The 20854-nt window shown below is 63.7% G+C and overlaps 1 protein-coding gene across 4 annotated transcripts in view; it reads right to left on the bottom strand.

Moving 5' to 3' along the window:
• The window catches only part of RAPGEF3 (Rap guanine nucleotide exchange factor 3), a 50894-nt gene that overhangs the window by 6115 nt on the left and 23925 nt on the right, over window positions 1–20854 (bottom strand). For 2 of the 4 annotated variants that reach the window (XM_089774619.1, XM_075902088.2), the window contains exons 3-25: window positions 17201–17254; window positions 16329–16435; window positions 14270–14391; window positions 13533–13701; window positions 12967–13051; window positions 11512–11572; window positions 10942–11018; window positions 10348–10494; window positions 9471–9586; window positions 8992–9080; window positions 8677–8755; window positions 7180–7330; window positions 6698–6780; window positions 6084–6123; window positions 5782–5863; window positions 4718–4864; window positions 3609–3706; window positions 3039–3164; window positions 2770–2951; window positions 2559–2649; window positions 1275–1325; window positions 918–1005; window positions 7–71 (exon numbers count right to left, since the gene is read on the bottom strand). In XM_089774619.1, the coding sequence (XP_089630745.1) occupies window positions 7–71; window positions 918–1005; window positions 1275–1325; window positions 2559–2649; window positions 2770–2951; window positions 3039–3164; window positions 3609–3706; window positions 4718–4864; window positions 5782–5863; window positions 6084–6123; window positions 6698–6780; window positions 7180–7330; window positions 8677–8755; window positions 8992–9080; window positions 9471–9586; window positions 10348–10494; window positions 10942–11018; window positions 11512–11572; window positions 12967–13051; window positions 13533–13701; window positions 14270–14391; window positions 16329–16435; window positions 17201–17254 (2310 nt within the window). The remainder of the gene's footprint in view (window positions 1–6; window positions 72–917; window positions 1006–1274; window positions 1326–2558; window positions 2650–2769; window positions 2952–3038; window positions 3165–3608; window positions 3707–4717; window positions 4865–5781; window positions 5864–6083; window positions 6124–6697; window positions 6781–7179; window positions 7331–8676; window positions 8756–8991; window positions 9081–9470; window positions 9587–10347; window positions 10495–10941; window positions 11019–11511; window positions 11573–12966; window positions 13052–13532; window positions 13702–14269; window positions 14392–16328; window positions 16436–17200; window positions 17255–20854) is intronic. The other 2 variants (XM_089774617.1, XM_089774618.1) reach the window with 2 other exon arrangements.

Raw genomic sequence — 20854 nt, 5'->3', positions numbered from 1 at the left:
ACTCACCATCTTCTCGAAGTTGATGAGGTTCTCTGTGAGCGTGCGGTTGCCCTCGTGGATGAAGGTCAGGTCTGCAAAGAGACACCTTGGAGTCAGTGCCCAGCCCCCGTGGTGCAGCTTCCTGCCACAGGGGCCAGGTTAGGGGCCAGACCATCAGCAGACACGGGAGTTCGAACCCCACAGCTGGGCTCTGCAGCTGGTGGCTGCTGCCCCTGAGCCTGTGCTGAGCCCATCCTGCCAATGTTCCTCTGTCTGGCAGGGCAGTAATGGAGGTGTGGGTTCAGAATGCCCCCAAAAAGTAGCCCAACAGCAACCCCACAGAATGGAGCCCAAGCCCCTCAACCCCACAGATGGAGTCCTGACACCACAGGAAGGAACCCTGGGCCCCTCAACCCCACAGGATGGAGCCCTGACCCCACAGGAAGGACCCCAGCCCCATGGGACAGGCTGTGTCACTGGCTATGTCTACACTGCGCTGGTTTTGTGCAAGAAATATGCAAATGAGGTTAAGCGTGGAACATCGCTGAGCCTCATTTGCGTAATTAATGAGCGGCCGCTTTTTGAGCAAGAGGCTTTTACGCAAAAAGCGGCCGCTCATTAATTATGCAAATGAAGCTCGGCGATATTCCACGCTTAGCCTCATTTGCATATTTCTTGCACAAAACCAGCGCAGTGTAGATATAGCCACTGTGCTGCCCCTTCAGTAGCCATGGGGCCCTGCCAAGTGGGGAGTCCCCAGGGTTTCCTCAGGGCAGGTGCCTGGACCCAGCCGGACCCCACGGCCTGCCCTCTCCGGGCATTAATGCCCAGGGGAACCGACCTCCCTGGGGAAAAGGGGACCTGGTGCTGGGCTGGAGTCCCAGCAAACCTGGGCACAGAGTTACTGCCCAGCCCCTCTGCTCCCAGCTGCTCCGTACCTTTGAGCAGGAGGGGTATGAAGGGGATGATGGGTGGGCTCAGCTTGGCGACGGCCAGTCTATAGACTCTGTGATTCCATGAGGGGTCCTGGAAGGAGAAGAGGGTTTCAGAGCAGCGGCTGTTTTCTGGGCCCCAGGGTGGTGCCTTTGCCAGGCCAGGTCCCCAGCCGGCAGAGGTGCCCCTTCTTACTTCACCTGCACTACGTCCCGCCCACAGGCCCCTCCCCTGGGCACTGGCCAGCCCAGCCCAGCAGGGCTTAACACCTGGGCTGGGCGATGGGACTTTGCCTGGAGGTGTCCCACCTACTCCAGGAGTCAGCCGGGGAGGCGAAGGGGCCGGCAAAGGAACAAACTTACCAGCATCCGCTCCAGTGCCGAGTGCAGCTTCCTGGTTTTGTGCGGCAGCCTCTGTGTGAGAGACGAGAGCGGGTGAGCCTGCCCCCCAAGCCCCGGGAGAATCCTCCACCCCCTGCGTCAGGACCCCGCTGCTCCACTGCACCCCAGCCCTGATCATCCTCCATCACAGCCGCGCACGTTCTCAGAGCCTCTTCCAGGATGGGCGCTGCTTGGAGGCTGGCTCCCCTCAGCCCCTCCCAGCCAGGCCCTGGTCCCAGAACTGCCCCCCATTCCCATAGGGGCTCTGGACATGAGGAAGGCAGGCCCAGGCCTTGGCCCGGAAACTAGACACTGGGATTGTTTCAGCCAGCACTGGGCTGCAGCTGCTTTGGCAGGGACACAGGCCTTAGGGAAGGGAGTGAAGATGGATCTGGATCTGAACCAGACGACATGGAGGGAAGTGAGAGGGGGAGCCCCACCGGGACTGTAGCCACATCACTCGAATGAACCCCTAGAGCCCATGGCTGAGCAGCATTAGAAATGGGTTTGGAAGCCAGATCCAAATGTGCCCAAAATTTCCTGGAGTTTTGGTTCCCACTCGTGGCTCAGTGTCACCCGGCCCTGGGTTCTGGATCCCACCCGGCGCTCGGTGTCTCTGGGCCCTGGGTTCAGGTTCCCCCCTGGCGCTCGGTGTCTCTGGGCCCTGGGTTCTGGTTCCCGCCCGGCGCTCGGTGTTTCTGGGCCCTGGGTTCAGGTTCCCGCCTGGCGCTCGGTGTCACTGGGCCCTGGGTTCTGGTTCCCGCCTGGCGCTCGGTGTCTCTGGGCCCTGGGTTCTGGTTCCCGCCTGGCGCTCGGTGTCTCTGGGCCCTGGGTTCTGGTTCCCGCCTGGCGCTCGGTGTCTCTGGGCCCTGGGTTCTGGTTCCCGCCCAGCGCTCGGTGTCTCTGGGCCCTGGGTTCTGGTTCCCGCTCGGTGTCACTGGGCCCTGGCCTATAACCAGTGTTTTGGTCCTTGCCCCTCGCTCAGTGTGACCGAGGGCAGAGTTTCGCTCTGCGCCCATCGCCAGAGCTGGGCTCTCGCTAGGCAGTCAGGAGCCGAGGGCCAGGCTGTCATTTCCCGTGTCCTACGTCTTGGCTTGACGTCTCACCCCAGTGGCCTGGCGAGCTGGACATGCCCATTGGCTCTTCCTCTGCTTGTCAGGGCCCAGCAGGGAGATGCTGATTTACCATGGGTGCTGGTCCCTGGGCCTGGGGGGCGTTCCCCGGCTGGGCTGACCCGGGGCGGCAGGGCTGTGTTTTGGGCTGTACCTCCCAGGTCTTGGCGAGGCGACTCACGGCCGTGTTGCTCAGGCCAAACATCACCGCGAAGAAGGAATTCAGGTTCTTCTGCTCCTTGAGACTGAAATGAAGAGACAGTTACTCAGGGCGGGTGCCGCTGCTGGCCTGGATGGCCCGGCAGGGCCCATTGGCAGGCTGTCCCCATGACGCGGGCTGGCTCCGCTTATTGCAAATCACTCACTGTGCAGCCAGCTTGATGAACTTCCTGAGCAGCTGGGTCCGCCTGGCCGGCTCCGCGCAGAGGCAGAGCTCGGTGGCGATCCAGTACTGCAGCTCGTTGAAGCGACGCATGAGACGCTCCAGGTTGGCCGTGGTCACGCTGGGAAACGTCTGCTGCCCAAAGATGTAATAGATCAGCTCCACCTTCAAAACACAAGGCTGGAGTTCAGCCCTGCCCTGGCCCACAGCCTGCGTCTGACCCAGACGTACCGCTCCGGCACCGCCCGTTACCTGGTGGACACTGATGAAGAGGTTCCAGTCGTAATCCGTCAGCTGACTGGCCAAGTCCTTGGAGCTGATGAGATCCAGGACCTCTGAGGAGCCGGCGGTGGGCCCCAGCTGCTCGTGATGAGGGGTCTGGGAAGAGAAGGAGAGAGCATCACCCGGGATGCTCTGCGTGGCCAGTGGGCAGGGCCCGCAGCCTTGAGCGGGAGCCCTGCCAACTCCGCAGGAGATCTTAGGTGGCCACAAACGCCCAGGCAGGATGGCCATGGGGGCCTGACCCCAAGCCGGCCATGCCACAGGCCAGGAAGCAGCTCCTGTCGCTGGGAGCAGAGGGTGGCAACTGGGCAGAGGCACTGCTGGCCAGGCCCTGTGTGGTGCCATGCTGAGCCTGGGGGCTCCTCGTCCCACACCGACCAGATCCCAGCTCGGAGTGTCTCTGTCCACAGGCAGCAGCGCCTTGGTGGGTATGTGCTGGACCAGCTGTCTTGGGGTCCCAGAGCTGGGGGGGTCTCCCGCCCTCGGCAATGAGAGGGCACAAGGCCCACCCTGCCTCTGCTCTCCTCACCCAGCCCTCACCAGCGTGGGCAGCTCCTGCACATCCACCACAAAGAGTCTCTCGTTCAGGCCCAGGGACGTGTACACGCCGACGGTGTCCATCGGCAGCCCCGCTTTATCTGTTGGAGAGAGCCAGTGGCAGAGCTGCTCCCGGCATGGTCACCGGGTGCATGCCCCGGCCAGCAGGGCCAGGGGCCGAGGGCCAGTGTCTGGGGCACACGGGACACAAGGGCCAGTCCCAGGCTGGGCAGAGCAGCATCCCCCTTTCCCCAAGTGACTTCACAGACTAGTAGCAACCCCCATTGCTCCCAGAGCGGGTGCTGAGCCACGCCAGCTGTGCCACGCAATGATTGTGCATCCCAGCTGTGCACCAGCGCCCACGCTGGCTGCAGCATGGGGCACCCCACTCTTTCCATCTCGGCCGGGGCAGGCTGGGGCGGGGAATGGGCATGGTTCTGGGAGTGGGCACAGCACTGGGAAGGGCTGGGAGTGGGGCTGGGAGTGCGTGTGGGGCTGGGAGGTCTCTGCACACACAGATCAGCTAGGCCCTGGCCACAGGTCTGCCCATGAAGCACGGTGCAGTGCCCAGGCCAGGCTGGAGCAGGAGCAGCTGCTGCCACTAAACAGCATCACCCCCTCTGGGTCGGGATGGGCAGGGTGAGCCTGGAGGAAACACTCTTAGCTTTGATGGCAGCAGAGAGGGGCAGAGGTAGGGTGTGTGTGGGGGGGGGGTTGGCGTTGGGGCTTCATCACTACAGAAAAGGGATCAAGCAGGAGAACAGGCCATCAGGTGGGGGAAGGGACGGGACACGCTGCCCGGGGCGGCTGGCGGGGTGGGGGAAGGGACAGGACACACTGCCCGGGGCGGCTGGCGGGGTGGGGAAAGGGACGGGACACGCTGCCCGGGGCGGCTGGCAGGGTGGGGGAAGGGACGGGACACGCTGCCCGGGGCGGCTGGCGGGGTGGGGGAAGGGACGGGACACGCTGCCCGGGGCGGCTGGCGGGGTGGGGGAAGGGACGGGACACGCTGCCCGGGGCGGCTGGCGGGGTGGGGGAAGGGACGGGACACGCTGCCCGGGGCGGCTGGCGGGGTGGGGGAAGGGACAGGCTGCACCATGCCCCTCACTCACCCCCTGCCGAGTTGACCTTGACCAACACGCGCTCGCCACGCTCCCCCTCTTGGCATGCGAGGGCCTGGAGCACGTCCCGCACGGAGGCGTTCACTGGCAGCACCACGGTGAGGCAGGAGTGGTCGGCCCTGTAGACCTCATAGGGCACTAGGGAAGGCAGGGAGCACGTTAGTGAGATCCCCACGGCCAGGGCCCAGCCAGCGGAGGGCAGCTAGGATCCAGGATCCTCGGGCAGGGAGCAACATCTGGGGCACGTTCCGCTGTGAACTCCATGGACAGACCCTGGGGCCCCACAGCCCCAGCCTTGACTGCAAGTGCCTATGGGCTCTAAGTAGGGCCCTGCCTCTGGGGGCAACTATGTAAGGGGATCTGCACCCCACACACCTACCAGGGTGACTGTCTGAGGGTCTATACCCCACACCTGTACAGGGTGATTATCTGAGGGGAGGGGTTGCACCACACACTTCTACCAGGGTGGCTGTGTCTAAAGGGTGGGGCATGCACCTACTAGGGGTGATGGTGCCTCTGAGGATGCCTAAGAATTCACTGGATTTTGCAGGTAGTTCTGGGACTCTTGGTCTGTGTGTGTGTGTTGGGGGGGGGGGGGAGTTGTACATGAAGAGGGAGAAGGTGTCTGTCTGCTGTGGCAGCGGGCTGTCCGTGGGGTGTGCAGGGAGGCAGTGGAAGCTGTCTCTGTGGTGTGGAGGTAGAAGGTGTCTGTCTGTCTGTGCCCCAGCTGCCGCAGCGAGCTGTCCGTGGGGTGTGCAGGGAGGTAGTGGAAGCTGTCCCTGTGGTGTGGAGGTAGAAGGTGTCTGTCTGTCTGTACTTCAGGCTGCCGCAGCAGGCTGTCCGTGGTGTGTGCAGGGAGGCAGTGGAAGCTGTCCCTGTGGTGTGGAGGTAGAAGGTGTCTGTCTGTCTGTACTTCAGGCTGCCGCAGCAGGCTGTCCGTGGTGTGTGCAGGGAGGCAGTGGAAGCTGTCTCTGTGGTGTGGAGGTAGAAGGTGTCTGTCTGTCTGTGCCCCAGCTGCCGCAGCAGGCTTTCTGTGACAGACGCAGAGCTGCTACCTTTGTCCTGGGCCCCGATGGTATAGCTGTTACTCAGCGCAGCATCCTCCAGGGTGCTGAACCAGTTCACTGTGCTCCGCACCTGGGGTGGGGAAGGCAGAGTGGCATATGGGGTGCTGGATAGCAGACACTGGCATCTTCCATGCTCACAGCCCCAGGGAGCAGCCTCCCCAGGGAGACCCATAAGGCAGCTCAGGTGAGCCAGGCCTCCAAAGCCCCACACAGCCGCCCTGGGCCTGTCAGGCCACTCTCCTTTGGGGCCCGCCCATCCCTGCCTGCTGGGGGCCCTGCTCTGTCAGTACCTTGGGCTGCGGAGATGCGCTTCCGCCACCGTTCTCCAAGCTGCAAGAGGAGGGACACACACGGGTGAGAGCCTAGAGCCGCAGCTCCTGGACACAAATCAGCAGCTGCACCCCCAGCCACGGCCCCCGGGGCACCATGGTGCTCAGAGCACAGGGGACAGCTGCAAGTGCTCAGACTGCCAGCGGGGGGGGTGCCCCCCGAGCACTGACCTGCCCCCCCCTTTTCAGCTGGGACCCCAGACACCTGGATGGGGAGAGGATCTGACTGATATCGACTTATTTCCCCTTCCACAGAGCCTGTCCTCCCAGCGAGTCCAAGAGCCCTTAGCCTCCCTCTGGGCCAGGCACGAGTTAGCAGTTGGCCTGGGCTGCGGGCAGAGCCCTTGACTCCCTGCCCCCCCATAAGCCCACATGTCCATCCCGGGTCTAGGCCCAGGAGTGCGGCACTCGTCCGTGCCACGGCCGTGGCCACAGCACTGGACTCAGGCCTGTGAGAGGCCCGGGCCTGGCTGCAGTCACTGCAGAGCTGCGGCAGGAGTTGTGTCTGTCCAGGCACGGACTGAGCCCTGCCCAGGGAGAGGGGAGCTGGCAGCCAGGGCTGGGCGGGGACTCACGCTCTGTGCCTCCGGCGATCCTGCGTCTGGTCCTGGAGCGAGCTGCACAGCCCAGGGTCCCGGCTCGCAAAGTCCGAGAGGTTCTGCAGGATGAAGGCGCTAGTTGGTCAGGGCCCAGGCTGCACCGTGCTGGGACCCCTCAGATCACCCGGCACAGGGCCCTGGCAATCCCTCCGGGAAGAGGGGATTTAAGGTTGGCTCCATGTGGAGTAGTGCCCCCCACTGCCCAGCAAGGCCACATGCCTGGGTCCCTCCCTGGGGCTAGAAGGGTGCAGTAGCCAAGGGGCAGTTGATCTTCCCTGGGGTAGCAACCCCTGGTGCCAGATTATGGACTTGCTGCCTCGTGGGCTGCAAGGGACGGCGGCCATGGGTGGCAAGGGACAGAGCACAGCCGCCCCCGGGCCAGGATCAGCCTTGTTACTCCCCGGATGTGAGTCCCCTTCAGCTCGCCAGCCTCCTGCATCCCCCCCGCTCCCCGGTACCTGCAGCAGGGTCATGGCGCTGGGCTCGGCCTGCAGCAGGTGCCCGTAGAGCAGCACCCACTGGCTGACCAGCCTCAGGATCTTCTGCCGCTTGCTGAGGGAGTAGACGGCCTTCTCCTGCGCCGAGCCCTCTGACGGCTCCGCGTGGAAAGTGGGTCAGTCAAGGAAGCCACTAGGGCAGTGTGTGCTGGGGCAGCAATGGGGACAGGCCGCAGGCCTGCGGGGCACAGAGAGAGGCGAGCCCAGCAAAGTGCACCCAGAGAACGGCAGCAGCACAGCAGGGAGGAACGCACCCAGCCCAGCCAGCAGCGCCTACTCCCTCCACCGGCCCTGTGCTCCCCGGTGCCGGGGTGGCTGTGACTCCCGTCACTGTGACGCCGAGTCGGGGTCCCCCAAATCCTGCAGCCCCGTAGCAGCAAGAACAGACTCTGCCAGCCAGAGACTAGAGAGGGTTTATTGCTGCTCCAGGATACAGCACAGCACAGACGTGATATCACTACAGGAGTCTGGGCCAGGATGCCTCAGAATCCTTGGGTTAGGGGCGTACATCACCCCCCTAGACCTCCAGCCCTCAGCTTAGGCTCACTCCCTCCTGTTTCCCAGCCAGCAACTGCCCCTTTCCCCAAAACCTCCCTCCTTTGTTCCCTGCCTGCCCTCATCGGGTCGGACAGGTTGGGTCTTTGCCTACGTGACTTAAGGCAGCTGCCCTGCTGGGCAGTGTTACAGGTACCGGCCAGTAGGGGTCAACCCCAGCCCACACACAACCACCAGTGGTTGCCCAGAGGGTATGGCCTGCCCACCACATCGCACACACATCGCTGAGCGATGCAGTAGGCACTGCAGACATAAGCCACACACTGAGACCAGCCAAGCAAGCCCAGGTCCGGGGCTCCAGTGCGGAGGGCGGCTGTAGCACTGCCAGGCCAATGGGCACAGTATAGGGGCCCGGCCCAGGAGGACACGGAGTAGGGGCCTGGCCCGATAGGCACGGCATAGAGGCCTGGCACAGGCAGACACGGCGTAGGGGCCCAGACCGGTGGGCACGGCGTAGGGGCCCAGACCGGTGGGCACGGCGTAGGGGCCCAGACCGGTGGGTATGGCGTAGGGGCCCAGACCGGTGGGTACAGCGTAGGGGCCCAGACCGGTGGGTACGGCGTAGGGGCCCAGACCAGTGGGTATGGCGTAGGGGCCCAGACCGGTGGGCACGGCGTAGGGGCCCAGACCGGTGGGCACGGCGTAGGGGCCCAGACCGGTGGGCACGGCGTAGGGGCCCGTCTGTTCAGACAGAAGAGTCCTCTCACATTTCAAGTGCACCACAGACAGGCTACAAAGCTTACCCTCCTCCCACCCTCCCACCCACACCACCCCTTGCGTGCTTCTCTGGATCCCGCAGAGCCTGCCTGTTTCTCTCTTCCATGGCCAGGAGGACGCCCCCAGGACCCACCTCCTGCCCAGTGGCCCTGTGAGGAGCTTGTCCCAGCAGCCCCAGAAGGATATTGGTGCAGCAGGGCTCTGCAGAGCTGGGCAGTTGGCATGAAGACTTTGTAGGTCAACAGGAAATCCCCAATCAAGGTATCTGAAAGCCACAAGCCCCGCAGGAGTTAAAGTGCCTGTGCCCCAGACAGGACCCACCGGTTCTGGGCCCAGCAACAATCCCCAGACATGCTCCGACCATCCCCTCCACAATCTCACTGAGCCCCCCCTCCCACATTCCCAGCCCCCCACAATCCTCCCAGACATCCCAGCCCCCTACTCCCACCATCCCTCCACAGCCCTGCCACCCCCCTTTGCTCCCGCCATCCCCCCACATACCTAGGGGGTCCGAGAACGTTGCATCCAGCCTCATGGCTTCCAGCAAATACTCCAGGATCTTATCAGGGGTCCCAGCCATCACCGAGTACCTGGAGGACAGAGCACACCCAGGCATGCCGCACTCCCAGGGTTACAAAGCCTCCTCCCCTAGCCATGTGGCCAAGCTCTAGCTCACCCAGGCCCTGCAGAGCCTCTGTCTGCCAGGCAGCCAAGCACAGAGATGCCGCTGCCAGCCCCACACACGCTCCCCACCTGGCAGCTGGGGCCCCCAGCTCAGCTATGTCCCAGCATCCTTTGCAACAGGCACTACAGCTGCCTCCCTCGGTGGATTCTGGGGCCAGGGGAGCAGACGCTGCAACTCCCTGCCCTGCTGTGTCAGAGCCTGGGCCCCTGCCAGAGGCGGCAATGGAGCGGGGGTGGGGGGCTGCGAGAACCACCCAATCTGCCGGCCCTGCCTGGCAGGCTTTCGGCCGCTGTACCTACTGCTCCCCGCAGACGGAGCCGGGCTGCCGGAGCCGCCGCCCTGCAGGTTCTTCTCCAGCACTAGCACCACCTTCCCGTGCTCCTTCAGGCGCATGGTGTTGGCCTCGACGTCCTAGAGAACCCAGTGTCAATGCTGCTGCACCGGGTTCCCGTGAGATGGGCAACAGGGCTGGGCAGCGCAAGGCCTGGGGCGGGCCCCGGAACAGGGCAAGGACTCAGGGGTGGAGTGGGGATGGGGGCAGGAGTTCCACCCCCTTGCTGGGCAAGAGATGCACCAGGTCCCTCAGACTCCTCCCCAGGGCTGCTGGTCCCTGCCCTGGGATCTGCTCCGGCTCGTGGCTGCCCTGCCCCAGGACTCTGCTTTGGCAGATGCCGGGGTCCCTGAGGGCAAAGCAGGGCAGCAGGTGACGGCAGCATATTGGGTAGGCGCATGACGTGGGAATGCTCCATAGTTTGGATGCCCGGTGAGCTGTGGGGGTGTGGCGGGGGCGGGGGAGATCCAGCTGTGACTGTCTGGGGCTTGGGCGGGGAAGGCAATGGCCACTCCAGTTGCCTGGACAGTGGGTGCCCAGCATCTCAGGGCTGTGGACAGCAGATCCCGCCCGGTGAGGACGGGGAGGCCAGGCGATATCTGCCCGGGAACAGGAGGAAAGGCCCGAGGAGGGGCCCGGTGCTGGAGGGGAGTAGCGCCGGCCTGGCTCTATCGAGGGCTCAGTTCTGGCCTGACCCTCGTGGGCTTTGCTGTAACTTCTGCTCTCGGAGTTAACGAAGGACTCCTGGTGCCCAGACATCCCTCCCCGCTCACAGCACTGGCCGAGTCACTTCCGAGTCAGACAGCTGGGAGGCAGCCGCAGGGCGCTCCAGCAGGCCCACCTTGACGATGCGGTTGAAGTCTCGCTTGTCCACGCGCAGGAAATGGCAGTTGTCCTCCCGCAGGATGATGGTGGCAGCTCGGGGAGCATCGTTCACCAGCGCGAGCTGCCCAAAGTCATCCCCCTCGTGCAGGGTGGTCACCAGGCCCTGGGGGAGAAACCAGAGACTCCCCACCATCACCCACCTGCTGGGGGCAGGAAGCCTGGGAGGTGCTGGGATCTGGGGGAGCACCAGGCTGGCCCAAGGGGCCAGGCCCTTCAGCTCCCGCCTCCATTGAGTTCCCTCAAGGGACGGGGTCTGGAGGTCCTGGTTCTGTCCCGGTAGTGGGGCCCAGTAGGACGGCAGGGGGTGGTGCCTGCAGGTCCCGGCTCTGTCCCAGCAGTGGGGCCGAGTTAGGGTGACCAGCTGTCCCAATACTGGGCCTTTGTCTTACAAAGGCAACTCTACTCACCCCGTCCCAGTTTTTCACGCTCACTGGTCACCCTTGGCCCAGTGGACCTGCAGGGGCAGAGCCTGGAGGTCCAGTTGAGTCCCAGTGGTGGGAGCCAGGCACCTGCAGGGGCACGGTAGCATGGGGGGCAGGGCAGCACCTACCTTGCCATGGGTCACCACGTTCACTGAGCCCTTCCAGATGATGTACCACGAGGTGCCCTTGTCTCCTTGGCTGAACACTGCAAAGAAGCCATCGTTTGTGCGGGGATGGGGCAGCTGATGGGGCAGCCGATGGGGCAGCCCTGCCAAGGACGGTGTGTTCCAGGGGAGCTGCCCTGTGCGCAGAGATCTGGGGGGCACGGAACAAGCACTCTTGGGGCTGGGGCTTTGGCCAGCTCTGCCCCACGCCGTGAGAGCAGTGCAGCATGGTCGGGACGTCCAGCACCGCCAGCCATTGCTGCCCAACTGCCCCGGGACCCCGGCAAACAGCCACAGGGCCAGGCCCTGCCCTGCACCCCCCCCCCCCCACAGTCGCTGGGCAAAGGGGCCCTCGGGACGGAGCCCTGCTGTGGCGCCCCCAGGGGCCGGGCAGTCTGCAGGGCGATGCCAGGCAAGGGGGTCTCCTGGGCACAACTTCCTGGTCAGAGGAAGCTGGGCGCCAGGCTGGCAGGGCGGTGCACCAGGCCCTGGACTGGCGAAGCGCCTGGGCGGTGGGGCGAGGCGGATACTCACACACGGTGCCCGCTTTGGGGTGCGACTCAAACAGCAGCACGGACGCCAGCTCCCGCTTCACCTGCAGCGAGAGTCACCCCTTAGCTGCGCTGGGGGCGGGGGGCGTATGGGCCAGGCGCCCAGTGGGCGGGGGCGCCACGCGCTGCTGGGCAGAGCAGGGCAGGAGGAAGAGCGGGAGCCCAGTGGGCCCCAGGAGATGCCTGGGAGTCACACAGGCAGTCAGGGGGCTGGCTGCTCCGCTGCGGGTGTCCCAGCTAAGGCTGGGTGGAGGCAGCAGGGATGGGGTGGGGAAGGACTGCGGGTGGCATGAGGGAGCAGGGAGAAGGGGAGGGCAACATGGCTTGTGGGGAAAGGGCAGAAGGGGAATGGGGGTGGGTGGAGTTGAAAGGCGGAGGGGCCCACAGGGAGGAGCAGGGCTGGTGGGGGAGGGCAGGGGGACGGGTGGGGAAGGAGCGCAGGGTAGGCGGGGGAGGGCAAAAGGACTAGCGGGGGAAGGACTGGTGGGGGGGGGCAGCGCGACCAGCAGGGGAAGGGACACAGGGCTGGTGGGGGAGGGCAGCGGAACTAGCGGGGGAAGGGGCGCAGGACTGTTGGGGGGCAGCAAGACTGGTGGGGGAAGGGGTGTAGGGCTGGTGTGGGGGGAAGTGGGACCAGCGGGGGGAGGGGCGCAGTGCTGGTGGGGGGGCAGCGGGACCAGCGGGGGAAGGGGAGCAGGACTGGTGGGGGGAGGGGCGCAGGGCTGGTGGAGGGGCAGCGGAACCGGCGGGGGGAGGGGCACAGGGCGGGGGGGGCAGCGGGACCGGCGGGGGGAGGGGGAGGGGCTGGTGGGGGGCAGTGGGACCGGCGGGGGGAGGGGCGCAGGGCTGGTGGGGGGGCAGCGGGACCGGCGGGGGGAGGGGTACAGGGTTGGTGGGGGGGCAGCGGGACCAGTGAGGGAAAAGGCGCAGGGATGGTGGGGGGACAGCGGGATCGGCGGGGGGAGGGGCACAGGGCGGGGGGGGCAGCGGGACCGGTGGGGGGAGGGGGGAGGGGGGAGGGGCTGGTGGGGGGCAGTGGGACCGGCGGGGGGAGGGGCGCAGGGCTGGTGGGGGGGGGCAGCGGGACCGGCGGGGGGAGGGGCGCAGGGCTGGTGGGGGGGGCAGCGGGACCGGCGGGGGGAGGGGCGCAGGGCTGGTGGGGGGGGCAGCGGGACCGGCGGGGGGAGGGGCGCAGGGCTGGTGGGGGGGGCAGCGGGACCGGCGGGGGAGGGGCGCAGGGCTGGTGGGGGGCAGCGGGACCGGCGGGGGAGGGGCGCAGGGCTGGTGGGGGGCAGCGGGACCGGCGGGGGAGGGGCGCAGGGCTGGTGGGGGGCAGCGGGACTGGCGGGGGAGGGGTGCAGGGCTGGTGGGGGGCAGCGGGACCGGCGGGGGAAGTGGCGTGGGGGTTCGCCAAGGCCAGGGGAGGACCAGGGCTCACCGAGTGGGACAGATGGGCCACAGCTTTGATGTGCAGCAGCTCCTCAAAGATAAGCTCCAGCTCGTCCTGCGTGCGCTGGGCAGGGCTGGGGAGAGAGGCTGTTACCCTGGCGCTGGCCTGGGCCCCGACCCTCCTGCCAGGCATGGCCCCACGTGGAGGGCACCCCCTGCCCTCCCCCCCCCATGAGGGCAGCCTCCCAACTCGGAAATGGCCCCAGGCCAGGGCAGCTCCTGGTCCCTGCCAGGCCAGGGGTCGGGTCTGGGAGCCCCCTTCCCAGGCTGCTGTCTGGGGGTGTCAGTGCGTCAAGGCTCTGGGACCGAGGGCACTGACCTCCCACACGTACCCCAGCCTGGCGGGGCAACTCCCCGCCCTCAGCATCCTCCCTGAGCGCGCAGGCCCACCCCACCCAGCGAATCTGGGTGGGCAGCCCAGCCGTGGGGAGGGATGGCCCAGGGGGCTGGGTTCTTGGCGGGCAGCCCAGCCGTGGGGAGGGATGGCCCAGGGGGCCGGGCTCTTGGCGGGCAGCCCAGACCCCCACATCCATAGGGCCCATGTGGGACACTCACGGCTTGCGCAGGGCCATGGTGAGCAGCGCATCGGGGCCCAGCTGGGCCAGAAAGGCCAGTGCCTCCAGGAGCTCCTCGGTGCCCCAGGTGCCAGGCTCCGGACTCAGCTCCCCCTCAGCAAAGCGGTAAAACTGGGCGTCCTTGTCCTGGAAATGCCACTCCTGCCTCACTAGGACAGAGCCATGGGGCAGCGTCAGCCTGTGCCACCCCTGGAGCAGGGCCCGAGCCTGCCTGGCCAAGGGCCCAGCCCAACTCACGAGCTGCGGGGAGCCCAGGGGAGCAGGGGCAGCAGGAGCTGGACAGGAATGGGCGCCAGGGAGACGCGGGCACTGCCAGCGTGTGCCACCGTGGGGTGCAGCGGCAGCCCCCTCATCTTGTCATGGCAGGAGCCTGACGTAGGCCTGCATCTGCACCCAGCATGGAGCCCAGCTAAGGAGCTTGGGCTTGGCAATGGTGTTAAGTCCGACACATCCCATGAGACCCTCTCAGCTCTTGCCAACCCACCCCAGCAAGTCCTGGCCCATCACATCCTGACAAACCCCATGTGGTTCCCAGCCCTGGCACCCCAGCTCAGCCCAACCTGCCCTGCCAGACCCCTGTTGCTCCAACCTCCCCCCACCCGGCCCTGGCACACCCTGCCCCCGATACCATACCCAGCCTGCCCTGCCAGACCCCTGTTCTCCAGCCACAGAGGTGGCCGGAGTCCTGGCTCCCCCCTCTCCCCGCGTGGGTCTCACCGTGCGTCAGGACTCCTCCATCCACCAGCACCTGGCAAACCCCAATGGCCTGGCCCCGCGTTTGGGCCGAGAGCCCCGCGCTGAGCAGCCAGTCCACCAGTTCCTTCCCGGAGAGGCACTGCCTGCGGGGGAAGGGCAGCAGAGGGCGAGGCAGGAGAAAAGGGCAGGGTGGCTTTGTGTGGCATTTGTGGCATATTGGGGCTGCAGGACCGGACGGGCAGAGCTCGGGGCGGGGGCAGGGCTGAAACAGCAGGGGCCTGTGGCATAGGAAGGAGGGGCACTGGCAGAGCTACAGTCAGGGAGGGACAACCCCAGGGCTGGGATAGCAGAGATTGTGGGCCAGGACTGAAGACTGAGCAGAGCAGGGGAATAGGGGGTAGGAGAAGCCCAGGCCTGGAACCGCAGGGGGCTGTGGGAAGGGATCAGGGACACCATCAGAGCTGGGGGGGGTCCAAGGTGAGAATTGCAGGGGTAGTGGTTCAGGCTTGAGGGGCAGGAAGGGGAGACCCTGTGCAGGTATACCAGAGGCTGTGGGTCGGAAGGGCACAGCTGTGTGGGAAGGATGGGCAGGGCTGTGTGGGTCAGACTGGCAGAGCTATGGGGGTTGGAAGGGCAGGGTTGTGTGGGTAAGACTGGCAGAGCTATGGGGGTTGGAAGGGCAGGGCTGTGTGGGTCAGACTGGCAGAGCTATGGGGGTCGGAAGGACAGAGTTGTGTGGGTCAGACTGGCAGGGCTGTGTGGGTCAGACTGGCAGAGCTATGGGAGTCAGAAGGACAGGGTTGTGTGGGTCAGACTGGCAGGGCTGTGTGGGTCAGACTGGCAGAGCTATGGGGGTCAGAAGGACAGGGTGGTGTGGGTCAGACTGGCAGGGCTGTGTGGGTCAGACTGGCAGAGCTATGGGGGTTGGAAGGACAAGATTGTGTGGGTCAGACTGGCAGGGCTGTGTGGGTCAGACTGGCAAAGCTATGGGGGTTAGAAGGGCAGGGTTGTGTGGGTAAGACTGGCAGAGCTATGGGGGTTGGAAGGGCAGGGCTGTGGGGGTCAGACTGGCAGGGTTGTGTGGGTAAGACTGGCAGAGCTATGGGTGTTGGAAGGGCAGGGCTGTGTGGGTCAGACTGGCAGAGCTATGGGGGTTGGAAGGGCAGGGCTGTGTGGGTCAGACTGGCAGGGCTGTGTGGGTCAGACTGGCAGAGCTATGGGGGTTGGAAGGGCAGGGTTGTGTGGGGCAGGGCTGTGGGGAGGATGGGTGCTGTGGGGATCAGATAGGCATGGCTGGGGGGGTCGGACTGGTGGGTCTGTGAGCGGAAGGGCAGGGCTATGTCTACACTGCACTCTAAACTTGAAATAAGATATGCAAATTGCGAAGCTTATTTCAAGTTTATTTCACAATAAAGTGCTACTGTATTTCAAGACATCCCTTACCCCTCGTGGAATGAGGGTTACCAGGATGCCGAAATAGCATGCTCGTTATTTTGAAAAATATTTCAAAATAATAGGTGGCTTGTGAAGACACGGGTAGCTATTTCGGGATACCTTTGGTATCCTGAAATAACTTTGATGTGTAGACATAGCCCCAGGGTATGTCTACACTACAAGGTTTTTGCGGCAGAGAGTATGCTAATGACGGACTCATTAGCATGAGTCACGATGTCATTAGCATATTTTCTGCTGGTGCTTGTTGCGCAAGCGGTTTGTGCACAAAAAGCAGCGGTGCAGAGGTTAAATGGTGCCCCGCCAGGAGAGGCATAAGGATCTTGCGCAAAAGGGTTTTTTTGCACAAAACGGAAGTGGCTACCCTGCTTCTTTTTGGGCAAAAAGTATCAGCAGAAAATATGCTAATGACATCGTGACTCATGCTAATGAGTCCGTCATTAGCATATTCTGCCACAAAAACCTCGTAGTGTAGACAAAGCCTGGGAGCCCATGCCTGTCTCTCCCGTTCCCGCTCTGGGGATGGGGCTGAGAGTCCCACCTGGATCTGGACCCAGGCCCACAGGAGCTGCCCTGCGAGATTCCCCTCTGGGAGGCCCTGCCAGGGCCATGGGGCAGGGTCTCCTACCTGTGGTGCCTGAGGTGGTGTTTGTGGTCGCGGATGAGGCCAGGACGGGTGCTCATGAGGTGGCTGTACAGGAGCTTCCCTGCTCGCCAGATCTTCTCTGCAGGTGCCTTGGGGACAAACAAGCATTGCCAGGCAGGAAGCTGAGCAGGGAACTGGGCACTTCCTCCCTAACCCTTCCCACCCCGGCCACTGGCACGGCTCGCTCTGCCACGCGGGCAGGGCCAGACCTTCCCACCCCGGCCACTGGCACGGCTCGCTCTGCCACAGAGGCAGGGCCAGTCCTTCCCACCCCGGCCACTGGCACGGCTCGCTCTGCCACAGAGGCAGGGCCAGTCCTTCCCACCCCGGCCACTGGCACGGCTTGCTCTGCCACACAGGCAGGGCCAGCCCTTCCCATCCCAGCCACTGGCACGGCTCGCTCTGCCACGCGGGCAGGGCCAGTCCTTCCCACCCCGGCCACTGGCACGGCTCGCTCTGCCACGCGGGCAGGGCCAGTCCTTCCCACTCCAGCCACTGGCACGGCTCGCTCTGCCACACAGGCAGGGCCAGCCCTTCCCATCCCAGCCACTGGCACGGCTCGCTCTGCCACGCGGGCAGGGCCAGCCCTTCCCACCCCGGCCACTGGCACGGCTCGCTCTGCCATGCAGGCAGGGCCAGTCCTACTTTGGACAGGAAACTGGCCAGATTAAAGTAGCCCCAGCTCCGTCTCCTTCCTGCCCACGTTGCTCCCCAGCCAGGGTCCAGGGTGCCTGCGGGTTGGAGGGGCTCTCCCAGACCAAGGGGCAGCGAAGGCCTTTGGAGCTGCTTTGTGCAGGGGAGTGAACTGCCCAGTGATGGGGCCTGGCTGCTCAGAGCAGGGACTCCCCACTCACCTGCGTTAGGCTCTGCCCGAAGTCTGGGGCTGACTCGCTGTCAGGGAGCGGCTTCTGGAAAGCAGAGATGGGCCTCAGTCAGTGGCACGCAGGGTCCCCCTCCACACCCACGCCCTCTGTGTGCAGCCTGCAATGGCCCAGGCAGCCCAGTGGCTGAAGGGGGGGAGGGCCCGACACAGCCTGCGGCCACTTGCTGGGGAGGGCAGAGCTCTCCCAGGCTACCCTGCAGGGCACAGGGTGTGTCCGGGAAGACCCCTAGCTCACACAGGCAGGCAGGCCTGCAGGAGTCCCACTCTGCCAAGCCAGGCTGCCCCCGGCCGCTGGTCAGTAACAGCTGCCATTGCCCGCCCCAGAGCAGCTGCATGCGGGGTGGTGCCAGGGCAGCTTCTCCAGGTGACACACTGACGGGAGAGACCGTGCCGGAAAGGAGCAAACCTGCCTATCGGCCCCTGGTTGCTGGGCTCGGATTAGTCGCCCGGCCTCGCTGCTGCTTTGCTCGTGGCGCTGCCCCTTGTGGGGCTGCCCCCCACGTAAATACAAGCCCAACCTCATCTCCTTGCCCAGCCAGCACCTACCTCCCGGGGCTGCACTACGTCCCCATGGCGGGAGTGGGGTGCACGGGCCAGTTCTGGGACTTGAACGCCTGACCTCAGACACGGCCCATCTAGACCCCACGGCACTGGAGTGGCCCCATAGCATGACCCCAGCTGACAGCCTCACTCATTTGCCAGGGTGGGACTTGTCTGGGGGCCAAGCCAGGTCCAGCCCCTGCTGTCAGCTTGGGGAGCTGCCTGCAGAGCCGATGGTTCGACACTGCCCAGAGCCCAGATGTGAGGCCCGGCTCAGGGGGGCTGGCACAATTTCTGCAGGGGGAGGGGCTGAGAGCCAGTAAGCCGAACTCATACCCTTGTATAGAATGGAAAGGTAGGGGGTGTAGCTGCCCCAGAACCTAGCAGACTGCAATATGAAGCTAGCTGCTCTAGCTATGGGGAGAACTGGGTGGGGTTGGTGCTGCTGATGGCCAGTCGATGGGCCCAAGAGAACTCGGGGTCCAAGCCTAGCTTCCGGCTGGCCCACAAATGTCCCAGCTGTGCAGGGATCTGCCTGGGTTATGGGCCTCCCGCACATCTTTAGGAAGAAAAGAGCCGGCAGGAGGAGCTGTGATAGGTCCCAGCGCCCAGAACAGCAGCTGGGGCAGCACATTGGCCCCTGGCAGCAGAGTGCTGCGAGCTGGCACCACGTCACGGCTTCCGTCAAGCAGAACCACTCTCCCTTGTGGGCCAGCTGCTCTGTCCCCATGGGGCGGGCAGGGCTGCGGGGGGCGGGCGGGCGGGGCTGCCTGGCAAAGAGTCCAGCCCAGCTCATGAGCTGTGGGCGGCTTCCAAACTTGCTGGGTCGCAGTACTGCGCTGCCGAGGCCCTGGGATCCCAGATGAGCCTGGGGGGCCCTGCTCCTGGGCTAAGAACGGAAAGGGCAGGCAATTCTCTGGGGACGTGGCCGCGAGGGAACCTCAACAAGCCTGTTCCCAGCCCCGGCCCTGCCCGGGCTCGGTCTGCTCTGGGAGGATCCCAGCTACACAAGAAGCAATGGGAGCTGAGCCTGGCATGCTGAGCAAGAGCACCCCAGGCCTGCTTTGCTCCCCACAGCCCGGCCGGGCCGCTCCCTGGCCCTTTCTCCTCTGGCCCCCACCTCCCACGTGTGCTCAGATTTGCTGGGTTCCAACTTGAGTGGTGCCTCACCCACACTCGTGGCCTTGCACATGCACTTTCCAGGGGCATCTGAGCCTGCAGGCTTCTCTCACGTTTCACACGCGCCAAACGGGGACCCTCACGATCCCCCCTAACTTGAATTAGCTGGTATTCCTCCTGGAATGAGGTTTAACAGCTAATTCGTGTTAGGTCTTTACTTCGAACTCCTGTTTCACTGCTGCGTGTAGACACGGGCAGTTATTCCAGGCTAGTCAATTTCCAAAATGGCGACCGCCCGGGAACATGCTAATGAAGCGTGGGATATTTAAATCCCGCACTTCATTTGCAATTTCGGTTGCCCTCATTAGCCTCCTTAGTTCGAACTAGGGGGCTAGTGTAGACATAACCCATCTTACAGTCCATGTATCCAATCCACACTCCCTTAACTTGCCGGCAAGAAGATTGTGGGAGGTCATATCACAAGCTTTGCTAAAGTCAAGGTATATCACATCCACTGACTTTCCCATGTCGACAGAGCCAGTTACCTCAACATAGACTTGCCCTTCGTGAATCCATGTTGACTATTCCTGATCACTTTCCCCTCTTCCAAGTGCTTCAAAATGGATTCCTTGAGGATCCCCTCCATGATTTTCCAGGGACTGAGGTGAGGCTGACTGGTCTGTAGTTCCCTGGATTGTCCTTCTTCCCTTTTTTAAAGGCCCCCAGCTTTTCCCCATGAGTGCTCCAGCCCTGAAGCACCCACGAATGTTGCCAGAGGAGGGAAGTCCAGATCACAGAGACTCAACCTGAACCACATTCTTTGGCTATATTGATCTAACACCATTATTGAATTTTTAAAACATTTCTAGAATATAAGAAGGGCCAGACTGGGTCAGACCAAAGGTTCCATTTAGCCAATGCCAGGTGCCCCAGAGGAAGTGAACAAAACAGGAGATCGCTAAGTGATCCCTAACCACTCCCTGGCACTTCCCCAGTCCCTTGCTCTCCAGATGGGCAAACACTGCTTGGCTTCCTGCAGAGAGGTGAGCCACTATGGTGGCTGGTTGCTAGCTATCAAAGCCCCAGTGACTGGATTTGCCATTGTTTTCTCCAAAGCTCTGCTGATATGGGGCGTAGGGTCCAGACAGCTAGCAGCCATTCATGAGCCTGTCTCTGAGTCTCTGTAGAACATTTATACTGATTTGTCTGGGGGTTTGGTCCCTTTTGAAGGCTGTGCCTCTGGGTGCTGTCAAGACCCTATAACTGAGCATCTGTGTTACCCTGCTAAGGGCTGTTACCCCAACTCTGCGCCTTTGCTGGGGAGACAAGAGCTTCTGGCCCAGCAGGACAGGGTGGTGGGGCACCCCAGAGGGCAGGCAGCAGGGCTCAGTGACGTGATCAGCACATCGGGGGACAGTCTCATGGGGATCTCTGTGATCCAACCTGTCCCAGAGGCACCCGTAGAAGGTGGTGCCCAGGGCAACGCGTTGCTTGCCCGCTTGTAGGGCCAGGCCTGCAGGGAGTATAAGGACAGAAGGGACCATTCAGTCTAGACCAGTGTTTCCCAAATAGTGTTCCGTGGAACCCCGGGGTTCCGCAAAGTGAAAGTAAGGGTTCCATTCAGTCATAGGGTATGTCTACTCTTGCACCCTAGTTCGAACTAAGGATGCAAATGTTGGCATTCGAAATAGTCAATGAAGCGGGGATTCAAATATGATTCAAAAAAATGAGGAGTAACGTTAGTTCGAACCAAGGGGTTTGCTTCGAACTAATGTGTCCCGGCGCACACTTTCACTTTCGAAACAGCTGTTGATCAGAGTAACGTGCCGGCGAAATCATGCTAATGAAGCACGGGACATTTAAATCCCCACTTCATTGACTATTTCAAATGCCTATATTTGCATCCCTAGTTCGAACTTGGGTGCAAGTGTAGACATACCCATAGACTGGCCAGAGCGCCCTGAGC

This window comes from Pelodiscus sinensis, chromosome 31 (genome assembly GCF_052426305.1).
Source record: "Pelodiscus sinensis isolate ZL-2025 chromosome 31, ASM5242630v1, whole genome shotgun sequence".
Taxonomy (NCBI): domain Eukaryota; kingdom Metazoa; phylum Chordata; order Testudines; family Trionychidae; genus Pelodiscus; species Pelodiscus sinensis.
Note: the sequence above shows the minus strand (reverse complement) of the source record. Positions and strands in the feature narration are given on the sequence as shown.